The 22,833-nt window shown below is 40.8% G+C and overlaps 2 protein-coding genes and 1 long non-coding RNA gene across 6 annotated transcripts in view; 1 reads left to right on the forward strand and 2 right to left on the reverse strand.

The window, feature by feature from the left end:
• ZNF225 (zinc finger protein 225) overlaps nucleotides 1-9,020 on the reverse strand; it is a 17,128-nt gene extending 8,108 nt beyond the window's left edge. The window contains exons 1-4 of one of the 2 annotated variants that reach the window (XM_017885846.1): nucleotides 8,790-9,000; nucleotides 6,191-6,273; nucleotides 3,692-3,818; nucleotides 3,432-3,524 (exon numbers count right to left, since the gene is read on the reverse strand). In XM_017885846.1, coding sequence (XP_017741335.1) covers nucleotides 3,432-3,524; nucleotides 3,692-3,818; nucleotides 6,191-6,205 — 235 coding nt within the window. In that variant the 5' untranslated portion in view covers nucleotides 6,206-6,273; nucleotides 8,790-9,000. Of the gene's footprint in view, nucleotides 1-3,431; nucleotides 3,525-3,691; nucleotides 3,819-6,190; nucleotides 6,274-8,789 lie in introns of both variants that reach the window. The other variant, XM_017885847.1, reaches the window with a different exon arrangement.
• An 89-nt stretch (nucleotides 9,021-9,109) lies between these two features.
• LOC108538031 (uncharacterized) lies at nucleotides 9,110-17,963 on the forward strand. The gene is made up of 2 exons (XR_001887985.1): nucleotides 9,110-9,534; nucleotides 13,993-17,963. It is a non-coding gene; the product is annotated as an uncharacterized LOC108538031 (long non-coding RNA).
• Nucleotides 12,501-22,833, reverse strand: part of ZNF224 (zinc finger protein 224) — an 18,704-nt gene continuing 8,371 nt past the window's right edge. For 2 of the 3 annotated variants that reach the window (XM_017885845.1, XM_017885844.1), the window contains 3 exons: nucleotides 20,938-21,064; nucleotides 20,714-20,806; nucleotides 14,004-15,934 (listed from right to left, as the gene is read on the reverse strand). In XM_017885845.1, the coding sequence (XP_017741334.1) occupies nucleotides 14,046-15,934; nucleotides 20,714-20,806; nucleotides 20,938-21,064 (2,109 nt within the window). In that variant the 3' untranslated portion in view covers nucleotides 14,004-14,045. Of the gene's footprint in view, nucleotides 15,935-20,713; nucleotides 20,807-20,937; nucleotides 21,065-22,833 lie in introns of all 3 variants that reach the window. The other variant, XM_017885843.1, reaches the window with a different exon arrangement.

Raw genomic sequence — 22,833 nt, forward strand, 5'->3', positions numbered from 1 at the left:
TGATCTTCGACAAAGCAAACAAAAACATAAAGTGGGGAAAGGACACCCTTTTCAACAAATGGTGCTGGGATAATTGGCTAGCCACATGTAGGAGAATGAAACTGGATCTTCATCTCTCACCTTATACAAAAATCAATTCAAGATAGATTAAGGACTCAAATCTAATACCTGAAACTATAAAAATTCTAGAAGATAACATTGGAAAAATCCTTCTAGCCATTGGCTTAGGCAAGGATTTCATGATCAAGAACCCAAAAGCAAATGCAATAAAAACAAAGATAAATAATTGGGACCTAATTAAACTAAAGAGCTTTTGCACAGCAAAAGGAACAGTCACTAGAATAAACAGACAGCCCACAAAGTGGGAGAATATCTTTACAATCTGTACATCTGACAAAGAACTAATATCCAGAATCTACAACAAACTCAAACAAATCAGTAAGAAAAAATCAAACAACCCCATCAAAAAGTGGGCTAAGAACATGAATAGACAATTCTCAAAAGAATATAGATATATGGTCAACAAACATATTTTTAAAAAACTCAAAATCACTAATGATCAGGGAAATGCAAATCAAAACCACAATGTGATACCACCTTACTCCTGCAAGAATGGCCATAATCAAAAATCAAAAAACAGTAGATGTTGGCATGGATGTGGTGATAGGGAACACTTCTACACAGCTGGTGGGAATGTAAACTAGTACAGGCACTATGGAAAACAATGTGGAAATTCCTTAAAGAACTAAAAGTAGAACTACCATTTGATCCAGCAATACCACTACTGGGTATCTATCCAGAGGAAAAGAAGTCGTTACGCGAAAATACTTGCACACGCATGTTTATAGCAGCACAATTCAAAATTGCAAAATCATGGAACCAACACAAATGCCCATCAATCAACGAGTGAATAAAGAAACTGTGGTATTATATATGATGGAACACTACTCAGTCATAAAAGGCATGAATTAATAGCATTTGCAGCAACCTAGATGAGACTGGAAACTATGATTCCAAGTGAAGTAACTCAGGAATGGAAAACCAAACATCATATGTTCTCACTGATATGTGGGAGCTAACCTATGAGGATGCAAAGGCATAAGAATGAGACAATGGCCTGTAATCCCAGCACTTTGGGAGGCTGAGGCAGGTGGGTCACGAGGTCAGGAGATCAAGACCATCCTGGCTAACATGGTGAAACCCCATCTCTACTAAAATATTTTAAAATTAGCAGGCCATGGTGGCAGGCACCTGTAGTCCCAGCTACTCGGGAGGCTGAGGCAGGAGAATGGCATGAACCCGGGAGGTGGAGCTTACAGTGAGCCGAGATCGCGCCACTGCACTCTAGCCTGGGCGACAGAGCGAGACTCCATCTCAAAATAAAAAATAAAAAATAAAATGAGACAATGGACTTTGGGGACTTGCAGGAAAGAATGGGAGGAGGGCAAGAGATAAAAGACTACAAATATGGTGTAGTATATACTGCTCAGGTGATGAGTGCACCAAATTCTCACAAATCACTAAAAAACTTATGTAACCAAATGCCACCTATACTCCAATAACTTACAGAAAAAATTTTAAAAAATAAAATTAAAAAAAAGCTCCAAGACAAGTCAGAGAGAAGGCATATTACTCAGTGTGGTCATAAAAAAAACACTTAGAAGTTTCCATGGGATGTGGGTGAACTGCATGTACCTAAAAATAGTATCCCAACAAGGAATCCTAAGAAAGTTCTAATTAGATAGGCAGCCATCAAAAGACAGAAACATGTTCTGCAATAGCTCTCATTCACTCTAGTTTGTGTATTACTTATTAACTATCTATCTCCATGATTCCTGGAGACACTGAAGTTCCCCTCATCCATTAATTTATTTATCAGGATAACAAATAATTAGATACCTGCCATGTACCAGAACAATACCTTCTAGCCTGTGAATAGATAACCATGAGCAAAACAGCTAAAATTCCTCCTCTTAGATATCACATTCCTGGGGGTAAAGGTGACAGATAAACAGAAAGACATAAAACACAGTGCAAGACAGCACAAGAAGAAAAAAATAGAACAGTGTTTTGTTTGTTTTTTTGAGACAGAGTCTCACTTTGTCACCAAGGCTGGAGTGCGGTGGCGCCATCTCGGCTCGCTGCAACCTCCGCCTCCTGGGTTCAAGTGATTCTCCTGCCTCAGCCTCCCGAGTAGCTGAGACTATAGGCACATGCTACCATACCTGGCTAATTCTGTATTTTTAGTAGAGATGGGATTTCATCATGTTGGCCAGGCTGGTGTCGAATTCCTGACCTCAGTGATCCACTTGCCTTGATCTCTGAAAGTAGTGGGGTTATGGGTGTGAGCTACAGCGCCTGGCCTAGAACAGTATTTTGAATACAGTAGCTGGAAATGGCCTCTCTAAAACTGAACAGAGACTTGAATATACTTAAAGGAGAAGCCAGAAAGTTTTGAGGTGAAAGAGTATTCTGATCAGAGAGAAGAGCAAGTAAGGGCTCTCGAGGCAGAAGCTTCAGTAGTAGACAGAACAATGATTCATAAAAGATGTCCACATCCAGTACCCAAGACCTACAAACATGTTATATTACACAGCAAGGGGGACTGGGATTGCAGATGCAATTAAGGTCACTAATCAGCTAACTAGAAAGTGAGGTCATTGTGGATCATCCAGGGGTAACCAACACAATCACAAGGAACCTGAAAGGCAGGAGACGGAGGCATAAGAAGAGTGGCAGAGTGAGCATGACTATGGAAGAAGGATCAGAAATGCAAAGTAGCTGCCTTTGAAGATGGAGGAAGAGTAACAAGAGCCAAGGAGTGCCTAGAGACTGGTAAACCAAAATAAAGGCTTCTCCCCAAGAGCATCCAGAAAGAAACAAACACCTACAGACACCTTGATAATTATCCAGTGAGATGTATCAGACTTCAGGCCTAAAGAACAGAAAGATAATAAATTTTTGTTGCTTAGTCGAGTAAATGTGTGGTCATTGGTTACTACAACAGGCAATACAGTGTCTTTGGCAGGTTGGAGAAATGGTATGGAGGACAGTGTGGCTGGAAAGACAAGGCAAAGGGGAGAGGACAGGAGATGCAGTCAGAGAGGTGGTGGGGGATGAACAGCATATTACATGGTCTCTAAAAGGCACTTAAAACACTTGTAACTTAAGTAAACATAAGCAGCCAGAAAGGCTTTTGAACCGAGGAATGGAAATCTGACTTACATTTCCTAAGCAACAGATTGGCTACCATGTGGAAAACAGATGTCAGGGTGGGAAAAGTGGGAGCAGGGCAACCAGCCGAAAGTCGGCTATAATAATTCAGGAAAGAAGTTTGGCTATTTAGACTAGGGCAACAGAGCTGGGCAACAGACAGAAGTAAAACAGATGGGAGAGTCATGCACAAGGACACACAGTTGCTTGCTTCTTACCTAAATTCCCTTCTCTTTGGGTTACTGTCTCCATCATCCAAAACTTTTCTTCCTTTAGGAAGTGGAAAGTATCTCTGTGGAGTGGTTGATGCCCTGTGAATATGAAAAGTCATGTGCTTAACGCTAATACATCCTAGAAAAAAATCTAAGTAAAATTTACTAGAAACTTAGGTTCCCAATGCATACTCAAACTTGAACCCTCCAAGATACAAAGCCACCCCTGGTCCTGACGTTCCCTTATAAAGAATGCCTGTCCTCACCCACTGAGAGTAGGTTCCTGAAGTTCTCCAGCATCACTTCTCGGTATAGTTTCCTCTGGGCAAGGTCCAGCAGCCTCAGCTCCTCCTCAGTGAAGACCACAGCCACATCCTTGAAGGTCACTACCTCCTACAGCATCAAACATATGCAACCTCAGTCTCACGACCAATGACTACTGAGAGAGGGGTGGCACAGAGCAAACACAGGGGAGGGAAGACAAGCTGTTTTGGATCTTGAGAGACATAGGTCAACACATAGATTTCCTTTTTTTATTGTTTATTTATTTATTTATTTATTTATTTATTTATTTATTTATTTATTTTTGAGACAGTTTTGCTCTGTTGCCCAGGATGGAGTGCCGGGGCGTGATCTTGGCTCACTGCAATCTCCGCCTCTTGGGTTCAAGTGATCCTCCCACTTCAGCCTCCTAAGTAGCTGGGATTACAGGTGCCCACCACCATGCCTGGCTAATTTTTGTATTTTTAGTAGAGATGGGGTTTCACCACATTGGCCAGGCTGGTCTCAAACTCCTGACCTCAGGTGATCCGCTTGCCTTGGCCTCCCAAAGTTCTGGGATTACAGACATGAGCCACTGCACCCAGCCAACTCATAGATTTTCTACTCATTCTGTCTGTATCCTGACAATGATGGATTTTCCTGAGATCCACCAGAATTTCAATGATGGAAAAGACCTCCTGTAGGTTTACTTTCTGTACTTACTGAGTTTCCTTGTAAGTAACCCTGTAGGACTCTAAATGCAACATCCTGGGCTGCACGTATATAGGTTTCAATGAATCTTGCCAACTGCCCCAGTAACATTTAGCAATTCAGTCCCAGTCTTGTCTGATAATTCCCATTGTTCTCATACTTGAACCCTGAATGTTATCATTTTTCTTTAATATCTGCCACCAAACTAACAAGCTTGTGGTAACCTGTGTGGGACAGTTATGCAGTACATCCTCTGTACTCTCAAGGCATAAACTACATACATTAATTGCAGCATTGATTTACGATCTACAGACAGTGTGCCTAGGAGCACATCCCAAGGCTCTGTGCCTTCCTGGTCACATGACCTTGGACAAGTTCACCTATTTATTCCCTTTCTAACAATTTTCATATTATAGTTTTTTCAGTGATTAAACAAGGAAATACATGGAGCATTGGGAAAGTTCATCAGTACAGACTAAATACCTAATAAACACTAGCTTTAAAAAATTTTTTTTATTATTACTATCATTGTTGCCATCCATTTTATCTCATTTCATGTCTGCACAGTATTTCAAAGAATTGATAATCTATTTTTATCTACTCTAAATAATCCTTAATTTTATATATGCTCATTAATACCAATCCTGTAAAAAAAATTTTGGGTAGATTTTACTCCTATTTATTTAAAATAATTTTAAATGAAAATTAAAATGTCAATAAATAGGCATATTTAAAATTGTGATCATATAATATCAGGTCTCAATTTTTTACTAAACTCTGATCTTTCAAGAGGATATATGTACACTGATTTGTCTTACCATAATCAAGAGCAGATTATCAATTTTCCCATGGTTTTTATAATCATATTAGGAAGAATTTAACAGTTTCACTTATTTGATTATAAATAATACCATCACCTTTTCAAATATTTATTGGCCATCTCAATTTCTCCTTTTAAACTTACCTGTTAATATCCTTTATTCACATTCCTTTGGATTTTCTTTTTCTATTCTGTACATAAGATTCTTATGTTGGATTTTATCTTTTTTAGATATACAAGTAGTGAATATTTTCGCTCTAGGCTGTTATATTTTCTGGTAACATTGTGTGCGGTATCCTTTACCATACTGAAAGTAAAGATTTTCTATCATGACTATGGTTATTACTGTCCTTGAGTGCCTGGGGCACTGGGTCCATCTGAGTAGGTGTCAAGTCAGAAAGAAAGAAGGTCACCCCGAAATGGTGCCTGGGAGGAGCAGTGCCATGTGTGGATGCTGGCTCTCGGGTTGGAACAACACAACAGGCTATAACTGCTTAACTGCAGCTTCACACAAGGATTATTGGAGGTGTTCACATAGGAGGAGCTAGATTCTGTTTCTCCCATGCTATATCTCTGTTGTACTCCCTAAGTCTTCCCAAGACTGAGAAGAACATCTGAGAATACGAGTAGTCAGATGAAATACGGTCAGGCACGGTGGCTCACACCTGCAATCCCAGCACTTTGGGAGGCTGAGGTGGGTGCATCACCTGAGGTCAGCAGTTTGAGACCAGCCTGGCCAAGATGGTGAAACACCATCTCTACGAAAAATACAAAAATTAGCCAGGTGTGGTGGTGTGTGCCTGTACTCCCAGCTACTTGGGAGGCTGAAGCAGGAGAATTACTTGAACTTGGGAGGCAGAGATTGCAATGAGCCAAAATCAGGCCACTGCACTCCATCTTTGGTGACAGAACAAGACTCCATCTCAAAAATAAAAAAGAAATTTTAACAGCAAGAGAGGCAAGCTGTATTCACCTTCAACGTGTTCATTTTTCCTCCTATTTCAGGGAATATTCAGAGTCCTGAGTGATGCAACTCGAGGGAAAGCAGAATCCTGCCTGGAAAGTACCAGGGAAAGCAGAAAAAGAGACATGAAAGTGTGGCCAGGGATGCCGTCCGCCAGCACGAATGTGTATTGTAAATGAACACATGAATGTTCACAACAGCATCATTCATAGTAACCCAAAACTGCACACCAACAAATGCCCTCCTATGAGTACAGGGATAGACAAATTGTGGCCTATCTTTATAATGGAATCTTATTTGGAAATTAAAAGGAATGAAGTACTGATTCATGCTACACCACACATGAACTTTGGAAACATTATGCTAAGTGAAAGAAGCCAGTCACATAGGAAGGCCCACATATTGCATGATCCTATTTCTATGAAGTTCCAGAGTAGGCAAGTGTATATAATGAGAAAGTAGGTAGGTGGTCTCTGCATATTTGAGGTGAGAAAGAGGATTAACTATAAGTGGGCATAAGGAGTCTTAATGGGGGATGAAAATGATTTAAACTGAATTATGGTGATGTTTATTCCACTCCACAAAGTTCCTAAAAATCATTAAAGTGCTAAGCGTGGTGGCTCACACCTGTAATCCCAGCACTTTGGGAGGCTGAGGCGGGCGGATCACGAGGTCAGAAGATCAAGACCATCCTGGATAACACGGTGAAACCCCGTCTCTACTAAAAATACAAAAAATTAGCCAGGTGTGGTGGCGGGTGCCTGTAGTCCCAGCTACTCCGGAGGCTGAGGCAGGAGAATGGCATGAACCCGGGAGGCGGAGCTTGCAGTGAGCCGAGATCGGGCCACTGCACTCCAGCCCAAGAGACAGAGCGAGACTCTGTCTCAAAAAAAAAAAAAAAAAAAAAAAATCATTAAAGTGTACACATGAAATAGGTAGATTCTATGATATATAGAATACACCTCAATAAAATTGGACAAAGTATTGGTAATTGTTAATCCACATGTCGTTTAACTTAATAAGGCTGGATTCTGCATCCACACTGATAGAATATTTATAGTTGAATGAATGAGTAAGGAAATGAAGGAGGGAAAGCTCATCTTTACAGTAGAATGTGCACTAATAAATGTATTTCTCCTTAAAAAATTTTATTTAACTAAAAAATTAGGGAGTGTATATTGAGAGCAACTTGAATCTGTGTTCCTGGGGTTAAAAAAAAAAAAAATCAAAATAATAACTTTACAATGCAGAAATCTGACAAACATGACTTTGGCCAAGTGAACAAAGCTGAGATCACCAATGAAGTGACAAACTGACATATGCCCCTGTTATGTTGCAATAAGAAATTTACCACTTCAGGCTGGGCACGGTGGCTCATGCCTGTAATTCCAGCACTTTGGGAGGCCGAGGCGGTTGAATCACTTGAGGTCAGGAGTCTGAGACCAGTCTGGCCAACATGGTGAAATCCCGTCTCTACTAAAAATACAAAAGTTAGCCGGGTGTAGTGGCAGGCACCTGTAAGCCCAGCTACTTCGAAGGCTGAGGCAGGAGAATAGCTTGAACCCGGGGGGTGGAGGTTGCAGTGAGCTGAGATCCTGCCATGCACTCCAGCCTGGGAGACAAGAGCGAAACTCCGTCTCAAGGAAAAAATAAAGAGAGAGAGAGATTTACCACTTCTGTGGTATTCCCACAAAAAAAAAAAAAAAAAAAAAAAATGCATATATTGAAGTTAAACATGAAATACATCAGAAAACTCCAAATGAACATCTTTGACCAAAGTAACTTCATCTATACTCTTCAAAAATAACAAGGATAAAATATCAAGAAAAAAAAGATGAAAGCTATGCTATCTTTCAAGATTAAAGACTAGAAAAACATGACAACTGAAAGCAACACCCATGCCCTAAGACACATTCTATACACTCTCGGTTGGGGTGAGCATCTCTGTCAAAGAAAAAAGGCAAGGATCACTCAGGTAGAGCTTTGCCCTCAGAAGCCAAAAAGTCCCTCCCTGCAGCTCTTTTGGAAAGGTTGGGCTGGGTAAGGAGAAGGCTGTGAAACACCCTGACCGTGGTCGCCATGCGCCATAAAAGTTAAATGCGCCTCTCCCTTCATGGAAGTGGACGCAACCCTCGCTTTCCTAGAAAAGAGGTCAGAAGGCGTCCGGGATCATCCAGCGTCCTGCAGGGATCAGGGAGAAGGGCCAGTGCCCCTGCAGCTGGAGCTCTCACCCCACCCGGGGACCCGCTTCGTGGGAAATTAACAAGAGACCACCAGTCACCAAGTGACAGGGGTTGCTTTAAGGCTCTCATTTGTGTTACCTCTTCCAGTTCCCAAAACGATTATATTAGGATGTTCCTAAAGTCCCCATCTTAAAGAACAGTAACGGTAGACCCAAGGAGACATCCCAACGTTTTATCGCGAGGACGTGGCCACGCGTGTGGGGTGCAGGGAGGCGGACTGGGCGAGCTCAGAGCCCCGGAAACCCTAAAACCAGGCGAGACGCAACCCGACAAAGTCCCAAACACCCGGGGGACGCGAGGACAGCCCCAAGCCCAAGAAGGCTCCACTGACTAGAACGAAAACGGCGGCCCTCGCCCCGCCAAACCTCTGCTGTCCGACGAGGCTTCTTTTCCCCTAATTCGATCACCAGTTGGTTGAGGATCCAATGCGTAGGTCCAGGAAATTCAGAAGGGTCCCGCGGAACTGACCCAAACCACCAGGGACAAAACTGCAGCAACCTTACAGTCCCGGAGCGGAAGTGCCCGCTACTCCACAGAGCGTCTGGACTCCACTTCCCAGAATTCCTGAGCCAAACTGACCGCGACGACCCCGAGTGTCTGGACTACACTTCCCAGAATTCCCTGGCATCCGCCTGCCAGAGCCAAATTGACCGCGACTCCACTGAGCGTCTGGACTACATTTCCCAGAAATCCCGATTCCCCTGCCGGAGCCAAACTGACCGCTACTCCATTGAGCACCTGGACTACCGTTACCAGAATTGCCTGTGTCCTCCTCCTGGAACTAGTGTGTGCGACACCATAGAGCATTTGGATTACACTCCTCCAAATGCCGAAGGAAAAACGCTCAAAATCTCATTCTTCAGGGGGAAGTGTTGCCACTCCGGGGTGCCCACTGGGAAGGAATCCCAAAGCCACGAGCGCCTGCCTGGTGGGGAATGTGAACTGTTATCCTGAGAGTCGTCCTTCTCTCTCCCTGGTTCAGGACAGAAAATATTGAATACACAGGAATTCCTGAACTCTAAACGCCTCCAACGATAAGAGGAGTGTTACTGGAAAGGGAACAAGCGAGAAGACGCAATCTTCGAGGAGTTAAGTTTTGCTAATCTAATGGTAAGAAGTGGTATTATTAAATCTAAATGTAGTTTTAATTTGTATTTGTTCTTTTGTAAATAAAGTGGAACATCCTTGAATATTTTCCGTTGCCATTCTTATAGTGTTTGTGAGTTGGTCAAATGTTTTGCCCACATTTCTATTGAGTGTTTCGTCTTTTTCCCTCCGTCAAGTATTATTTACAGATTCATATTAACATTGTATCAAATATTGCTCAACCAAAAAGCTTTTCCTTTGACTTCTGTTTTTCGCTATGCAGAACGTTTTTTAACATAGTCGTTTTGTTATTTAAAAAACAATTTTGAGGTGTTATTCACAAAACAAAATTATTTCAAGGCACGTAATTCAATGGCAATGGCATCTAGTACAAATAGAGTGTTGTTGATGTAGGAGTTAAGAAGCAATCACTTAGGCAGATAGGGTATGGGAGCCCTCGGTACGGCTTTTCTGTTTAATGAAAAACAGCCCCAAATTATTTCCCTTCCTAAGGAAGAGCAGCCTGTAAAATGGAGCTGCGGCAGACATAGATACCGCCAGTTGTGCCAATCATGTTCAAGATGGCGGCTCCATCTTCCCTTCTCTTTGCCAGCCACGTGCACAGTAAGGAGTAGACAAGATGGGACAATCAACTGGGAAGTCTGTTTGCATAAGAAGTTTATGGTGGGGCGACCAGCCTTCCCCAGGCACTATGTAAACGTCATAACTGATTTAACCATGACCCCTATGTAAATCTGACAGTGCCTCCTCAAACTGAACTGTAAAACTCAGCACATTCGCTGCCAGCCGACCCTCTTCCGCTCGGAGACCCCTTCCTCTATAGAGAAACCCGTTTCTCTTCTCCCTATTAAACCTCCGCTCCTAAACTCCTCTTGTGTGTCCCTGTCCTAAATTTTCCTGGCGCTTAACGACGAACCCTGGGTTTATACCTCAGACAACGTAGCTGCTTCATTGTGAAACCACCACCTCTTGAATTCCAAAACATTTTTATCACCCAAAGAAAACCCCATGCCCACTAAGCAAATCACTACTGTTGTCCATAATCCCACTCCTGGGGAAACATTAATCTTTCTCTCTTTTCTATTACCTGTTTTGGACAAATCATAAAAATGAATGGAAGCTTTTGTTTCTAACTCCCTTTGCTTAGCATAATATTTTTAATGTTATTCACATCATATCACATATCAGTACTTCATTCCTTTTCATAGATGAATAATATTTTATGTTTATACTACAATTTGTTTCTGCATTCATACGTTGATGCACATTTGGCTTCTTTTCACCTTTTGGCTATAGTGAACAGTGTTACTACAAATGTTCATGTACATGTATTTGTTTCATTACCAGCTTTCAGTTTTTTGTTTGGTTTTGTTGTTTTTTGAGACGTTGTTTCGCCTCCCGCTTTCCAGCAATTCTCCTGCCTCAGCCTCCTGCGTAGCTGGGATTGCAAGCATGCACCATCACGCCCGGCTAATTTTGTATTTTTAGTAGAGACGGGGTTTCTCCATGTTGGTCAGGCTGGTCTCGAACTCCCGACCTCAGGTGATTCGCCCGCCTCGGCTTCCCAAAGTGCTGGGATTACAGGCGTGAGCCACCGCGCCCAACCGTGTATTCCACTTTTTTCTGCTGCTGAGACAATAATTTCAGATGACTTATCTTTATATTCACTCATTCTGAAGATAATATAGCAAGAGTAGTGAGGTGAATATTAGGTGCACTTACCTGTGGCTTCAGAGCCTGCACAAACACAATCTCATATACACCACTTCCAAATGGAATACTAATCTGCACGTGTAACTTAAAGAGATGCAGGGGTCGACACCCAATTCATGATGGAAAGCATAAGTCACATGTTAATTTGGTGGTCTGTGGTCAAGTGTTCTGTCCCTTTTAAGACCCCTAGTGGCCGGGCGTGGTGGCTTACGCCTGTAATCCCAGCACTTTGGGAGGCCAAGGCGGGTGGATCATGAGGTCAGGAGCTTGAGACCAGCCTGCCCAAGATGGTGAAACTCCATCTCTACTAAAAATACAAAAATCAGCCAGGCGCGGTGGCGGGCACCTATAATCCAAGCTATTCGAGAGGCTGAGGCAGGAGCATCGCTTGAACCTGGGAGACAGAGGTTGCAGTGAGCCAAGATTATGCCACTGCACTCTAGCTTGGACCACAGAGCAAGACTCCATCAAAACAAACAAACAAACAAACAAACAAACAAAAAAACCCTAGCAAAATGAAAAGCTTCTTCTCAAGTGGAGAGTAAATATATGCAGAGGATGGCAGAGATTTGCTTCAAAATCCTAAGCATCTGAATTTTAATTCTCCAATTAGGGCCAGCCATAGGCTTCAAACATCACTATCTGCCACTGACATTTCAAACACTTTTGGACCTCCGGGATCATAGGGTTTTAGTGGCAGAGAAGCTTACGTGGCAGCTGGGACATATTATACAAACTTGTCTGGGACAAGTCAAAAAGTTTTTAGGTCACTCATAAAAGAGTAGCACAATCAAAACAATAAGTTGCATCCAATATCAAAAGTGGTACACTAAGCATTGTGACACTTTTCTTTGCTTGTAGCGGGGGTGATATGCCCTACTTGTCCTATACCTTAGAAAAGATATCACTTTAACTTAACACACTTAAGATATTACTGTGGTGTATACCTGATGAGTTAGCATCTGACAATAGTTTGAATATGTATTCTCTCCAAATCTCATGTTGAAATACGACCTCCAGTGTTGGAGGTGGGGACCATTGGAAGGTGCTTGGTCATGGAGGCAGATCTTTCATGAACACTGGTGTCCCCACCAAGATAATGAGTGAGTTCACACTATTAATTCACACAAGAGCTGGTTGTTTAAAAAGATCGTGGCATAAAAAAATTTAAAATGCATGGAAGTACAAAATGGAAAAATGCCTGCAAATCCTCATTGCCAGCAAAGATCAGTAAAAATATTCATTTACACAGTATGTAAACACTTAAAAGAACATAAAACACACAAAGATATTTATTTGATTAGGTTATGAAGGCTAAAAATGCCACACTTTCTCCTTTTGTTATTGTGTCTATGTCATCATCTCATTGATTTCATGTTATTATAGGAATAAATGCAATTCACACAAATTCCTGTTCTTGAACACTTGTTCTTTCCATTTTAAAATGGAGTGACATTATCAATGTGGTCTTCTACTTTTTGGAGTTTTAGTGTCATAGGCATAATTTCCTAACCTATGGTTTTCATATCAAACAGTTGCACTTTATACATTCTGACATGTTCTGCTCTCCAAAAGACATATTTTTACTGCCAGCAATAAAGAGGAGGATTTAAGTGTTATTCCTGCCCCCAAAAATGAATATATTTGATGAAATTACCAAACTCCATTAAGTTTCTCTTCCTGTTTCATAGGGTTGGTGGAAGAATATTGGATAAGAAGGTTGACAAAAGTTGTCCTTCAAATTTAGAATATTTTATACCAGAAAAAAAAAATTGTACAGCACTTAAAAGGCAATCATACCAAGGCCTGCATAGAAATCACAAATCATGATCAATCTAGGATTGACTAAGAAAATCTCTGTCAGTGTACATCTGGCACTTTAAAAGTGTTACTGTAAATCTTGCCTTAATACTGTTGAGAACACTTAATTGCAAAATATGCAGTGGCGTGTTATTGCAAAATTAACCAAACCTTTTCAGTCTATACTGTGAGAAAAACTACAAAAGACAGTTAAGTTTATACCGTATAAAGCAATGAACATTTGATAGAGCCACAAATAATAATCCGACTTAAGAACACAGGATGGGGGAAGTCAGGAGCCAAGTGCAATAAAATAATATTCAATGAATATTATAAATCTGATCAAGAAAAAAATTAAAAGGAAAAAAACATTCAAAATATTGCTATGGATTGCAGTACTGAGTTTACTCTGCATTTCAACTCATGTTTCCCAGAATTATTTTTTGTAGGCTTCCCTTTTTGGATACATAAAATTGTATCCAAATCCATACATATGTTTTATCCTTTCATTGATTGGACAAACAAGTACTGAACACATACCAAGTGCTAATCAATGTTAAGGCTGTGATGATTTAGCAGTAAAGAAAGACACATGTAGCTTACATTCTAGCGAACATCAATTTTGGCATGTCCACCGTTAGAGTTCGGCAAATTCATGAACTCTTACTCTTTCTAAGGCCTGTCTCCTGAATGATAGCTGTAATTACCAAACTTCTGAATGAAGCTTTATTGTACCATTTACAAGGATTCTCCACTATGGTGGTCCTGAGACTACTGGGGCATGCTGAGTTATGGTTGAAGCACTGATGTTATCTTAAACAAAGGTTTTACCTCTTCCAAGAATGTGTGAAATTTATCATCAGCATGGATTCAGAGATAAAGTACTTAAAGGGAAGAGCTTACTATGTGCCTCATATTTTAATGTTTCTCTCCTTTGTGAACTTTCAGATGAGATTGCATTCATGAAGACTGAGTGAAGACTTTATCACACCATCACATCACTAAGGTTTTTCTCCAACATGAACATTCTGATGAAGCTGAAGACTTGAGGCCCGACTAAAGCACATATCACACTCCCGACACTTCCATGTTTTCTCTGCCACGTGGACCCTCTGATGCACCTCGAGATTCAAGCGCCTGTTGTAGCCCTTCCCACAGTCCTCACATTTGTATGACTTTTCTACACTGTGAACTTTTTCTTGCACTTTAGAGAATGAATTCCGTACAATGTTCTTCCCATGCTCCTCACATTTGAGAGGTGTTTCCGTGCTGTGGCGTCTCTGATGGGTCAGACGAGTTGAGGACCATCTGAAGCCCTTCCCACACTCATCACATTTGTATGGCTTTTCTCCAGTGTGCACTCTTTGATGAGAATGAAGCTGTGAATTCTGAGTAAATCTTTTCCCACACTCTTCACATTTGAATGGTTTTTCTCCACTGTGCAGTCTCTGATGTTTCAAAAGACACGAGGCCCAGCCAAAACTCTTCCCACATTCTTTACAATTATATGGTCTCTCTCCTGTGTGGACTTTCTGGTGCATATCAAGATTAAACTTACTATTGTAGCCCTTTCCACACTTCTCACATTTGTATGGCTTTTCTCCAGTGTGGACTCTCTGATGGGAATGAAGATGTGAATTTTGAGTAAACCTCTTCCCACACTCTTCACATTGGAATGGTTTTTCTCCACTGTGGAGTCTCTCGTGTTTCAAAAGGCATGGGGCCCGACTAAAGCTCTTCCCACATTCCTTACAATTATACAGTTTCTCTCCTGTATGGACGCGCTGGTGAAAGTCAAGATCCAACCTCCTTTTGTAGCCCTTCCCACACTCCACACATTTGTATGGTTTTTCTCCACTATGGGATCTCTGGTGGGAATAACATTGTGAATTTGTGTAAAATCCTTTCCCACATTCTTCACATTTGAATGGTTTTTCTCCACTGTGGACGCGCTGATGTTTCAAAAGACACGAGGCCCATCTGAAATTCTTCCCGCAATCTTTACAATTATATGGCTTCTCTCCCGTGTGAACCATATGATGCGTATAAAGATCTCGCCTGCAAATAAAGCCTTTTCCACACTCCTCACATTTGTATGGTTTCTCTCCTGTGTGGATCATGCGATGACTATTAAGTGCTGATCTCTGACGAAAGCTCCTACCACACGTATCACATCGGAATGGTTTCTCTCCCGTGTGAACCATGGAATGCCTATTAAGTCTTGATCTACCACAGAAGCTCTTACCACATATATCACATTTGAATGGCTTCTCCCCAGTATGGATTCTCTGATGTTCTTGAAGCTGGGAATCGTGAATGAAGGCCTTCCCGCATTCCTCACAATTATAAGGTTTCTCTCCTGTGTGTAATTTATGATGAACATTAAGCGCTGATCTACGACTGAAGCCTTTCCCACATTCCACACATTTGAATGGTTTCTCTCCAGTGTGGACTCTCTGATGAGTTTGCAGATGTGAGCTCTGACTGAATTCCTTACCACACACATCACACTTATAGCGTTTCTCTCCCATGTGGACTCTCTGATGAATACGAAGGGCTGAGATGTAACAGAAGCTTTTTCCACACTCATCACATGTATGAGACATCTCTCCTGAGTGTAATTGTTGATGGAAATCAAAGATGGAGACATCATTGAAGGACTGTTTATATCCATTGCCCTGGGAAGATTCCTGTCTTGTGTGAATTACAGATAGTCCTGCCTCAGACTGGCTAGGGAAATCACCTTCTTTGGAGAACTGAGAGCTATTTATCACCAAATCTTGAGACCTGGTTAAATCACTTGCAATTTTTTCCCAGATTTGCTGGCAGGACCACTCTTGATCTGTTCCTGCTTCTGAAATAGTCTCCATCTCAGTTTGGATCTTGTCTCCTATCAGAATACAGAATTAAAAGACGAGGACAAGTGAAGCCTTTGTTCAGTGTTATCAAGATTTCACTTAGGCCATGGCATGAAACTCTCAAGAGTACAGGCAACGTTCAGTTTTTATTTTTCAAGTGCACCATAATCTCCAGTTTGGATGAGGCCAATTTCAAACTAAACCAAGTATCATATGTAAAATGCTTGGTAGAAATAAAAGACTTACAAAAAACAATAGGTGTTGACATGGGTGTGGTGAAAAGAAACACTTATATACTGCTGGTGTGAATGTAAATTAGTACAACCTGTATGAAAAGCAGCATGGAGATTCTCTAAAGAACTAAAAGTGGATCTACCATTTGATCCAGCAATCCCACTACTGTCTGCCCAAAGGAAAAGAAGTCATTATATCAAAAGGACACCTGCACGCCTATATTTATTACAGCACAATTCACATTTTCAAAGATATGGAACCAACCTAAGTGCCTATCAACCAACGAGTGGATAAAGAAAATGTGGTATATATACACCATGGAATACTATTCAGCCATAGAAAAATGAAATAATGTCTTTTGCAGCAACTTGGATGGAGCTGGAGGCCATTATTCTAAGTAAAGTAACTCAGGAATGGAAAACCAAATACCGTGTTTTCACTTATAAGTGGGAGCTAAGCTATGGGTATGCAAAGGCATACAGAGTGATATAATGGACTATGGAGACTCAAAATGGGGAGGCTGGAAGGTAGGGTAAGGGATAAAAAGCTACAAGTTGGGTACAATGTACACTACTCAGGTGATGGGTACACTAAAATCTCAGACTTCACCATTAGACAATTCATCCATGTAACCAAAAACCACTATACCCAAAAAGCTACTGAAAAAAAATTTTTTTAATAAAATAAAAGATAATAAAATTAGTATGATACAAACATTATACCTGCTACTCTTCCTAGTGAATTTCCTAATCAGTGTAAAATCTTGCATGGTAAATTATGAAACTAATAAATTATGTATATAATAAAATATGAATCAAAACCAACTTTAAAGAAAAGTAATATAATCAATACTTGGTACATTTGTGTTTATATTGTGTATCCTTACAAAGTAAAGATATAAACCTCACTCAAAATGAGATCTGGATGTTTTCCTCAGGATCTAAGAGGTAATTTCCAGGAGTTTATGCCTGAGGAGAGTGTCTATGATTTAGGGGTGTGGCTGGCCACGCCTTTGGGGGTTGGTGCCCCCCATGTCACAAAGAGCAATGTGATTTAAGGTGGGGCTTTAGGTTACATGCAATTAGTGGCCCAGGAGACTGAGCCACATGGGAATCAATCAACAAATAATGGCTATGTAATGGAGCCTCAAAAATTACTTGTAAAACCAGGGCTCAAGTGAGCTTTCCTGATTCGCTGTACTCTCTACGTCACACCTTAATTCTGGGACTGTAATGCATCCTACTCTATCGCAAGAATACAAGATCCTCATTTGGTACTTCCCAGAACTGTTTCTTATTTTTCTCTTGGTGAAATGTAATGTGCACCTCTACCCTGTAAATATCCATAACTTTTAGTATAAAAGCATTCAGTGAGTTCTGCTTGCCTTTCTAGGTAATTACTGAATGTGAAGGTAGTTTTGGAAAATCCCCACACTTGCAGTTGGTGTGAAGTGAGAGCGATCTTCTGTAAACTCTTGCTCTAAACTGTGTAGTCAAACTCTTCACAATAATATCAAAGGCCTATGAGTGTTTATATCTACATATTCATAATATTCCTACACAAGCATTTTGCATAACATGTATCTTTAATTTTATTTTTCTGTAGATGTGAACAATAATTTGGTTATCTGAAATAGGTAAGAAACAGACAACTGCAGTTTTGATGGGAATCTGAAAGGCTGGACCTGACAGGGGCATACAAAGGGTGATGCTCCTGATGAGACAATGAAAGGTGATGAGAACACTTGGGATAAAAAGAATGCCTGAGGGGTCGTGCCCTGGTTGGTTCCATGGGGGAGTATTAGATTCTCATTAAAAAAAAAAAAAAGAGCCGAGGCTAGGCGCAGTGGCTCACGTCTGTAATCTCAGCACTTTGAGAGGCCAAGGCAGGCGGATCGCTTGAACCCAGGAGTTGGTGACCAGCCTGGTTAACATGGTGAAACCCTGTCTCTACTAAAAATACAAAAATTAGCCAGGTGTGGTGGCGCACACCTATAATCCCAGCTATGTGGGAGGCTGAGGTATAAGAATCATGTGAACCCAGGAGGCGGAGGTTGCAGTGAGCTGAGATCATGCCAATGCCCTCCAGCATGGGTGACAGAGTGAGACCCTGTCTCAAAACAAATAAAAAAGAAGAAAAAAGAGGGCAGAAAATATATGACATAGATAAATACGCCTTTATACCTATTTCCAAATGGAACAATATAGACAAAAAGTGAGCTGTAAAATAAATTTAAAACCTTCTAATGAGCATTTAGGAAAAACTAGAAAAGAAATGATCACATCTTCATGACAAGCAAGAAAGGTATCATTTCATGAAATGCCTACAAAAGTAACCCATAAACATCTACATGCATGAAAAATGTTTGTCCTGGTTATGGTGAAAGATGTGTTTCTTACTATGACTCACACGCATAAAAATGTTGAAAACTTTGGTCAGGATATTACCAAGTCCTAAATTAAGTCAGTCAAATGGAAAGATAACTTGCAAGGCTGAATCTTGGAAAACAGTCATAGGTAAATGTGTACCCAATGGTACACACTGGAATATGGATATATTTAACACACTGTTACTTAAGAGGTTTTTGGGGAGGAGAGAGTCTCTTTCAGGATGTTGATGTTTTGAGAGGGCAGTTTCCTGATTCCTTCCAAGTTATAAAGTTGAAAATAGAGCACTAGGTCTCTAAAAAATAAAGGAAAAGTTATGTTGTAAAAATCTATATTCTTTTATGTTTTTAACAAATTTGTATACAATGAAGATGCAGAAATATACATATTTTTAAACAAAGATGACCAGAAATGTAGGCAATGTTCAGCTGCGTGAATTGTGTTGCTCTCTTCCTCATCCTTCCCCACCCAGGAGAAGGAGAAACCTGGGGTCAGTGATGTGCATGCAGACTTTGGAAAGGCAAATGGGCGGCAGATGGGTAAATGTCTCAAAGGAAAGCTAGCTGGGAAGCTGGTTATTATCTGACACATCACAAAATGGAGAATTTTTTCCCCTTGTAGAAAAGCTGTCTCACTAGCAGACATCAGGATGCTCATTCAAAAATGATTTCTTTCCAGAAATGAGTATGCTTCCTACGAAAAGCTCCAGGATAAGTCACAGGGAAGGCATATTGATCAGTGTGGTAATAAAAATAATGTTTAGAAGTTTCCATGGGATGTGGGCCCACTGTAAACACACAATGTAGTCAAATAAGGGAATCTAAAAATGTTCTAATTAAATATATGGCCACTGGAAGACAAAAAACGTGTTCTGCAATATCTCTCTTTCACTGTAGTTTGTGTTCACTTCTTAGCTCTCTCCATGATTCCAGGAGACAGTGAAGTCACCCCATTCAATAGCTCATACATCAGGTTAACAAATATTTGGAAACCTGCTATGTACCAGGACTATTCTAGACACTGAAAATACAGCCAGCAGAGTTAAAATTTCTTAGACATTACAGTCCAGCATGTAGAAGTGACAGATAAACAGAAGTTTATGAGACTTGGTACAAGACAGCACAAGAAGAATCAAAATAGAACGGAATTATAGAGAGTGGTTTCGGATGGCTTCTCTCATGACTTTAAAACTGAAAAGAAACCTGAATAACTGAAGGAGATGCCAGAAGGTTTTAAGGTGACAGAGTATTCCAGTGACTGAGATAAGCAAGTAAGGACTGAGACAGAAGCTTCTGTAGAGACAGAATAATGGTTCCTAAAGGATGTCCACATCCAGTCCCCAGGACCCATGATCATGTATACAGCAGGGGAATAGAGGTTGTAGATGCAGTTAAGGTTGCTAGTCAGTTAACCAGAGAAGAGGAAGATCATCCTGGATTATCCAGGAGTGATCAATATAATTACAAGGGATCCAAAAGGTGAAAGAAGGCATAAGAAGAGTGGCAGAGGGAGCATGACTATGGGGATGCAAGTTGCTGCCTTTGAAGATGGAGGAAGGGAAACAAGAGCCAAGGAGTGTGGACAGTGCCTAGACACTGATAAACCAAAGCAAAGGCTTCTCCCCAAGAGCATCCAGAAAACATGAAGCCCTACAGATAACTTGATAACTGCCCAGTGAGATGTATCAGACTTTATCCCTAAAGAATACAAAAATAATAAATGTTTGTTGCTCAGTCTGCTAAGTCTGTGATCATTGGGTACCAGCAAAAGGCAACTTAGTGTCCTTGGGAGGACAGAGAAACAGCAGGGAGAATAATGTGGCTGGTAAAGACAGAGCGACAGGGAGAGGACAGGAGATGTAGTTAGAGAGGTGGCAGAGCGGGGATGAATAGCAGATCACAGGGTCTCTAAAAGTCAATTAAAGAGATTATAATTTTAATAAAAATAAGCCAAACAGGCGTTTGAGCTGAGGAATGACAATCTGACTTACATTTCCTGAGGATCACTTCAGCTGCTATGAGAACAGATGTCAGGATGGGAAGGCAGGCAGCAGGGCCACCAGGTGTAAGATGGTTGTCAATAATCCAAGAAAGAGGTTTGGCCATGTAGGCCAGGGCAATAGATTTGAGCACAGACAGAAGTAAACAGATGGAAGAGACATACAGGGATTCACAGTTGCTTGATTCTTACCTGAATTCCCTTCTCTTTGGGTTGCTGTCTTCATCATCCAAATCTTTTCTTCCCTTAGGAAGTGGAAAGTATCTCTGTGGAATGCTTGATGTCCTGCAAATAGGCAAAGTTACGTGCTTAATCCCAACACATTCTAGGTAACATCACGGTAAAATTTACTAGAAATTTAGGTTCTCACTGCACACTCAAACTTGAACCATAGGTTCAAGTTTGCCTGTCCTCACCCACTGAGAGAAGGTTCCTGAAGTTCTCCAGCATCACATCTTGGTACAGCTTCCTCTGGGCAGGGTCCAGCAGCCCCAGCTCCTCCTCAGTGAAGACCACAGCCACGTCCTTGAAAGTCATTGCCTCCTACAGCATCAAACATATGCAATCTCAACCTCATGACCAGTGATTCCTGGGAGAGGGGTGGCACTGAGCAGACAGAGGGGAGGGGTGGGAAGTTGTTTTGGATCTTGAGAGACATAGGTCAACTCATAGGTTTCCTACTCATTCTGTCTGAATCCTGATGATGACTGATGTTCCTGAGTTCCACCAGAAACACAGTAATGAAAAAGACCTCCTGTATTTTTACTTCGTGCAATCATTGAGTCTCCTTGTAAGTAACCCTCTAGGACTCTAAATGTGGCGTCCTGGCCTACACATATATACGTTTTAGTAAATCTTGACAATCACCTCAGCAACATTTCACAATTCAGTCCTGACTTTGCTTGGTAATGCCCATTGTCTTCCTCTCTCAAACTCGAACCTTGGATGTTATTGTTTTTCTTCAACATTTGCCAAACTGACAAGCTTATGGTGACATGTGTGAGTAGTTACGCAGTGAGTCCTCTGTACTCTCAAGGCAAAAACTACACACATTAATTGCAACATTGAATGTCATGATCTGCAGCCAGCATGCCTCAGAGCGCATATATGAGGCTCTGTCCCTTCCCAGTCATGTGACCTTGGACAAGCTGGCCTGAATGCATTACTTTCCTCTCTGTACAATGATTGTCACATGATATAGTTTTTAAAGAATTAAACAGTAGAATATACATATGGTACTAGGGAAAAGTGTGTAGCACAGACTGAATACTTAATAAACATTAGCTGCTTTGATTTTTGTCATTATTATTGATTTTATCTCATGTCTGTATAGTGTTCCATGGAACTAATCTATTGTTTTTCTAAATAATGAATAATTTTATATCTTTTCCATGATTACCAATCCAATAAAGAACATCATTTCAGGTAGATCTTACTCTCCTATTTAAAGTAAGTTTTAAATAACAAAATGTCAAAAAATAAGAATGTTTAAAATCATGATTATGTCACATTTTCTCGACTTTTTTTTTTTACCTAACTTCAAAATCTTTCAAGGGGATACATTATCCTGATTTTTCTTAACATAGCCAAAAGCAGGTGATCAATTTTCCCATTATTTTGGCAATCTGATTAGGAAGAAATTGTTTTTTTCTTTTTTTTCTTTTTTGTAGAGATAGAGTCTTGCTATGTTTCCCAGGATGGTCTCGAGCTCCTAGTTTCAAACATTCCTCCTTCCTCAGCCTCCTAAAGTGCCAGGATTACAGATGTGAGTCACGGATCTGGCCACGATTTTGTTTTATTGTTCTCACTTATTTGATTATAAATGAATACCACCATCTTTTCAAATATTTATTGACGTCTGTTTTTCTCCTTCTATACATTCCTGGTAATGTCCTTTATGCATATTTCTTTGGATTTTCTTCCCTAGTCTGTGCATAAGATTCTTATTTTGGATTGTATCTTCTTTTAGATATCCAAATGGTAAATATTTTCACCTTAGACTGTTACATTTTCTGGTAACATTGTGTAAGGCATCTTTTCCCATAATGAATTTTAAAATTTTCTATAATGAAATTGCTGTCCTTGGGTGCCTGAAGTGCTGGGGGCCATGGAAGAGGTACCATGACAGGAAGAGAAGACGTCCGCCTCCCAAGGTAGGGCCAGGGAGGAGCAATGCCACCTGTGGACGTCATCACTCAACAGGACACTCCAAACACCCACACCACAGGGCACAGGCCCCTCAGTGGAGAATTCCCTCTTTCTTCTTCTCTCTCTTTCAACTGAGGAATATGGCAAAAATGGCTAATATTCTT

This window comes from Rhinopithecus bieti, unplaced genomic scaffold, assembly GCF_001698545.2.
Source record: "Rhinopithecus bieti isolate Rb0 unplaced genomic scaffold, ASM169854v2 scaffold_15643, whole genome shotgun sequence".
Classification (NCBI taxonomy): domain Eukaryota; kingdom Metazoa; phylum Chordata; class Mammalia; order Primates; family Cercopithecidae; genus Rhinopithecus; species Rhinopithecus bieti.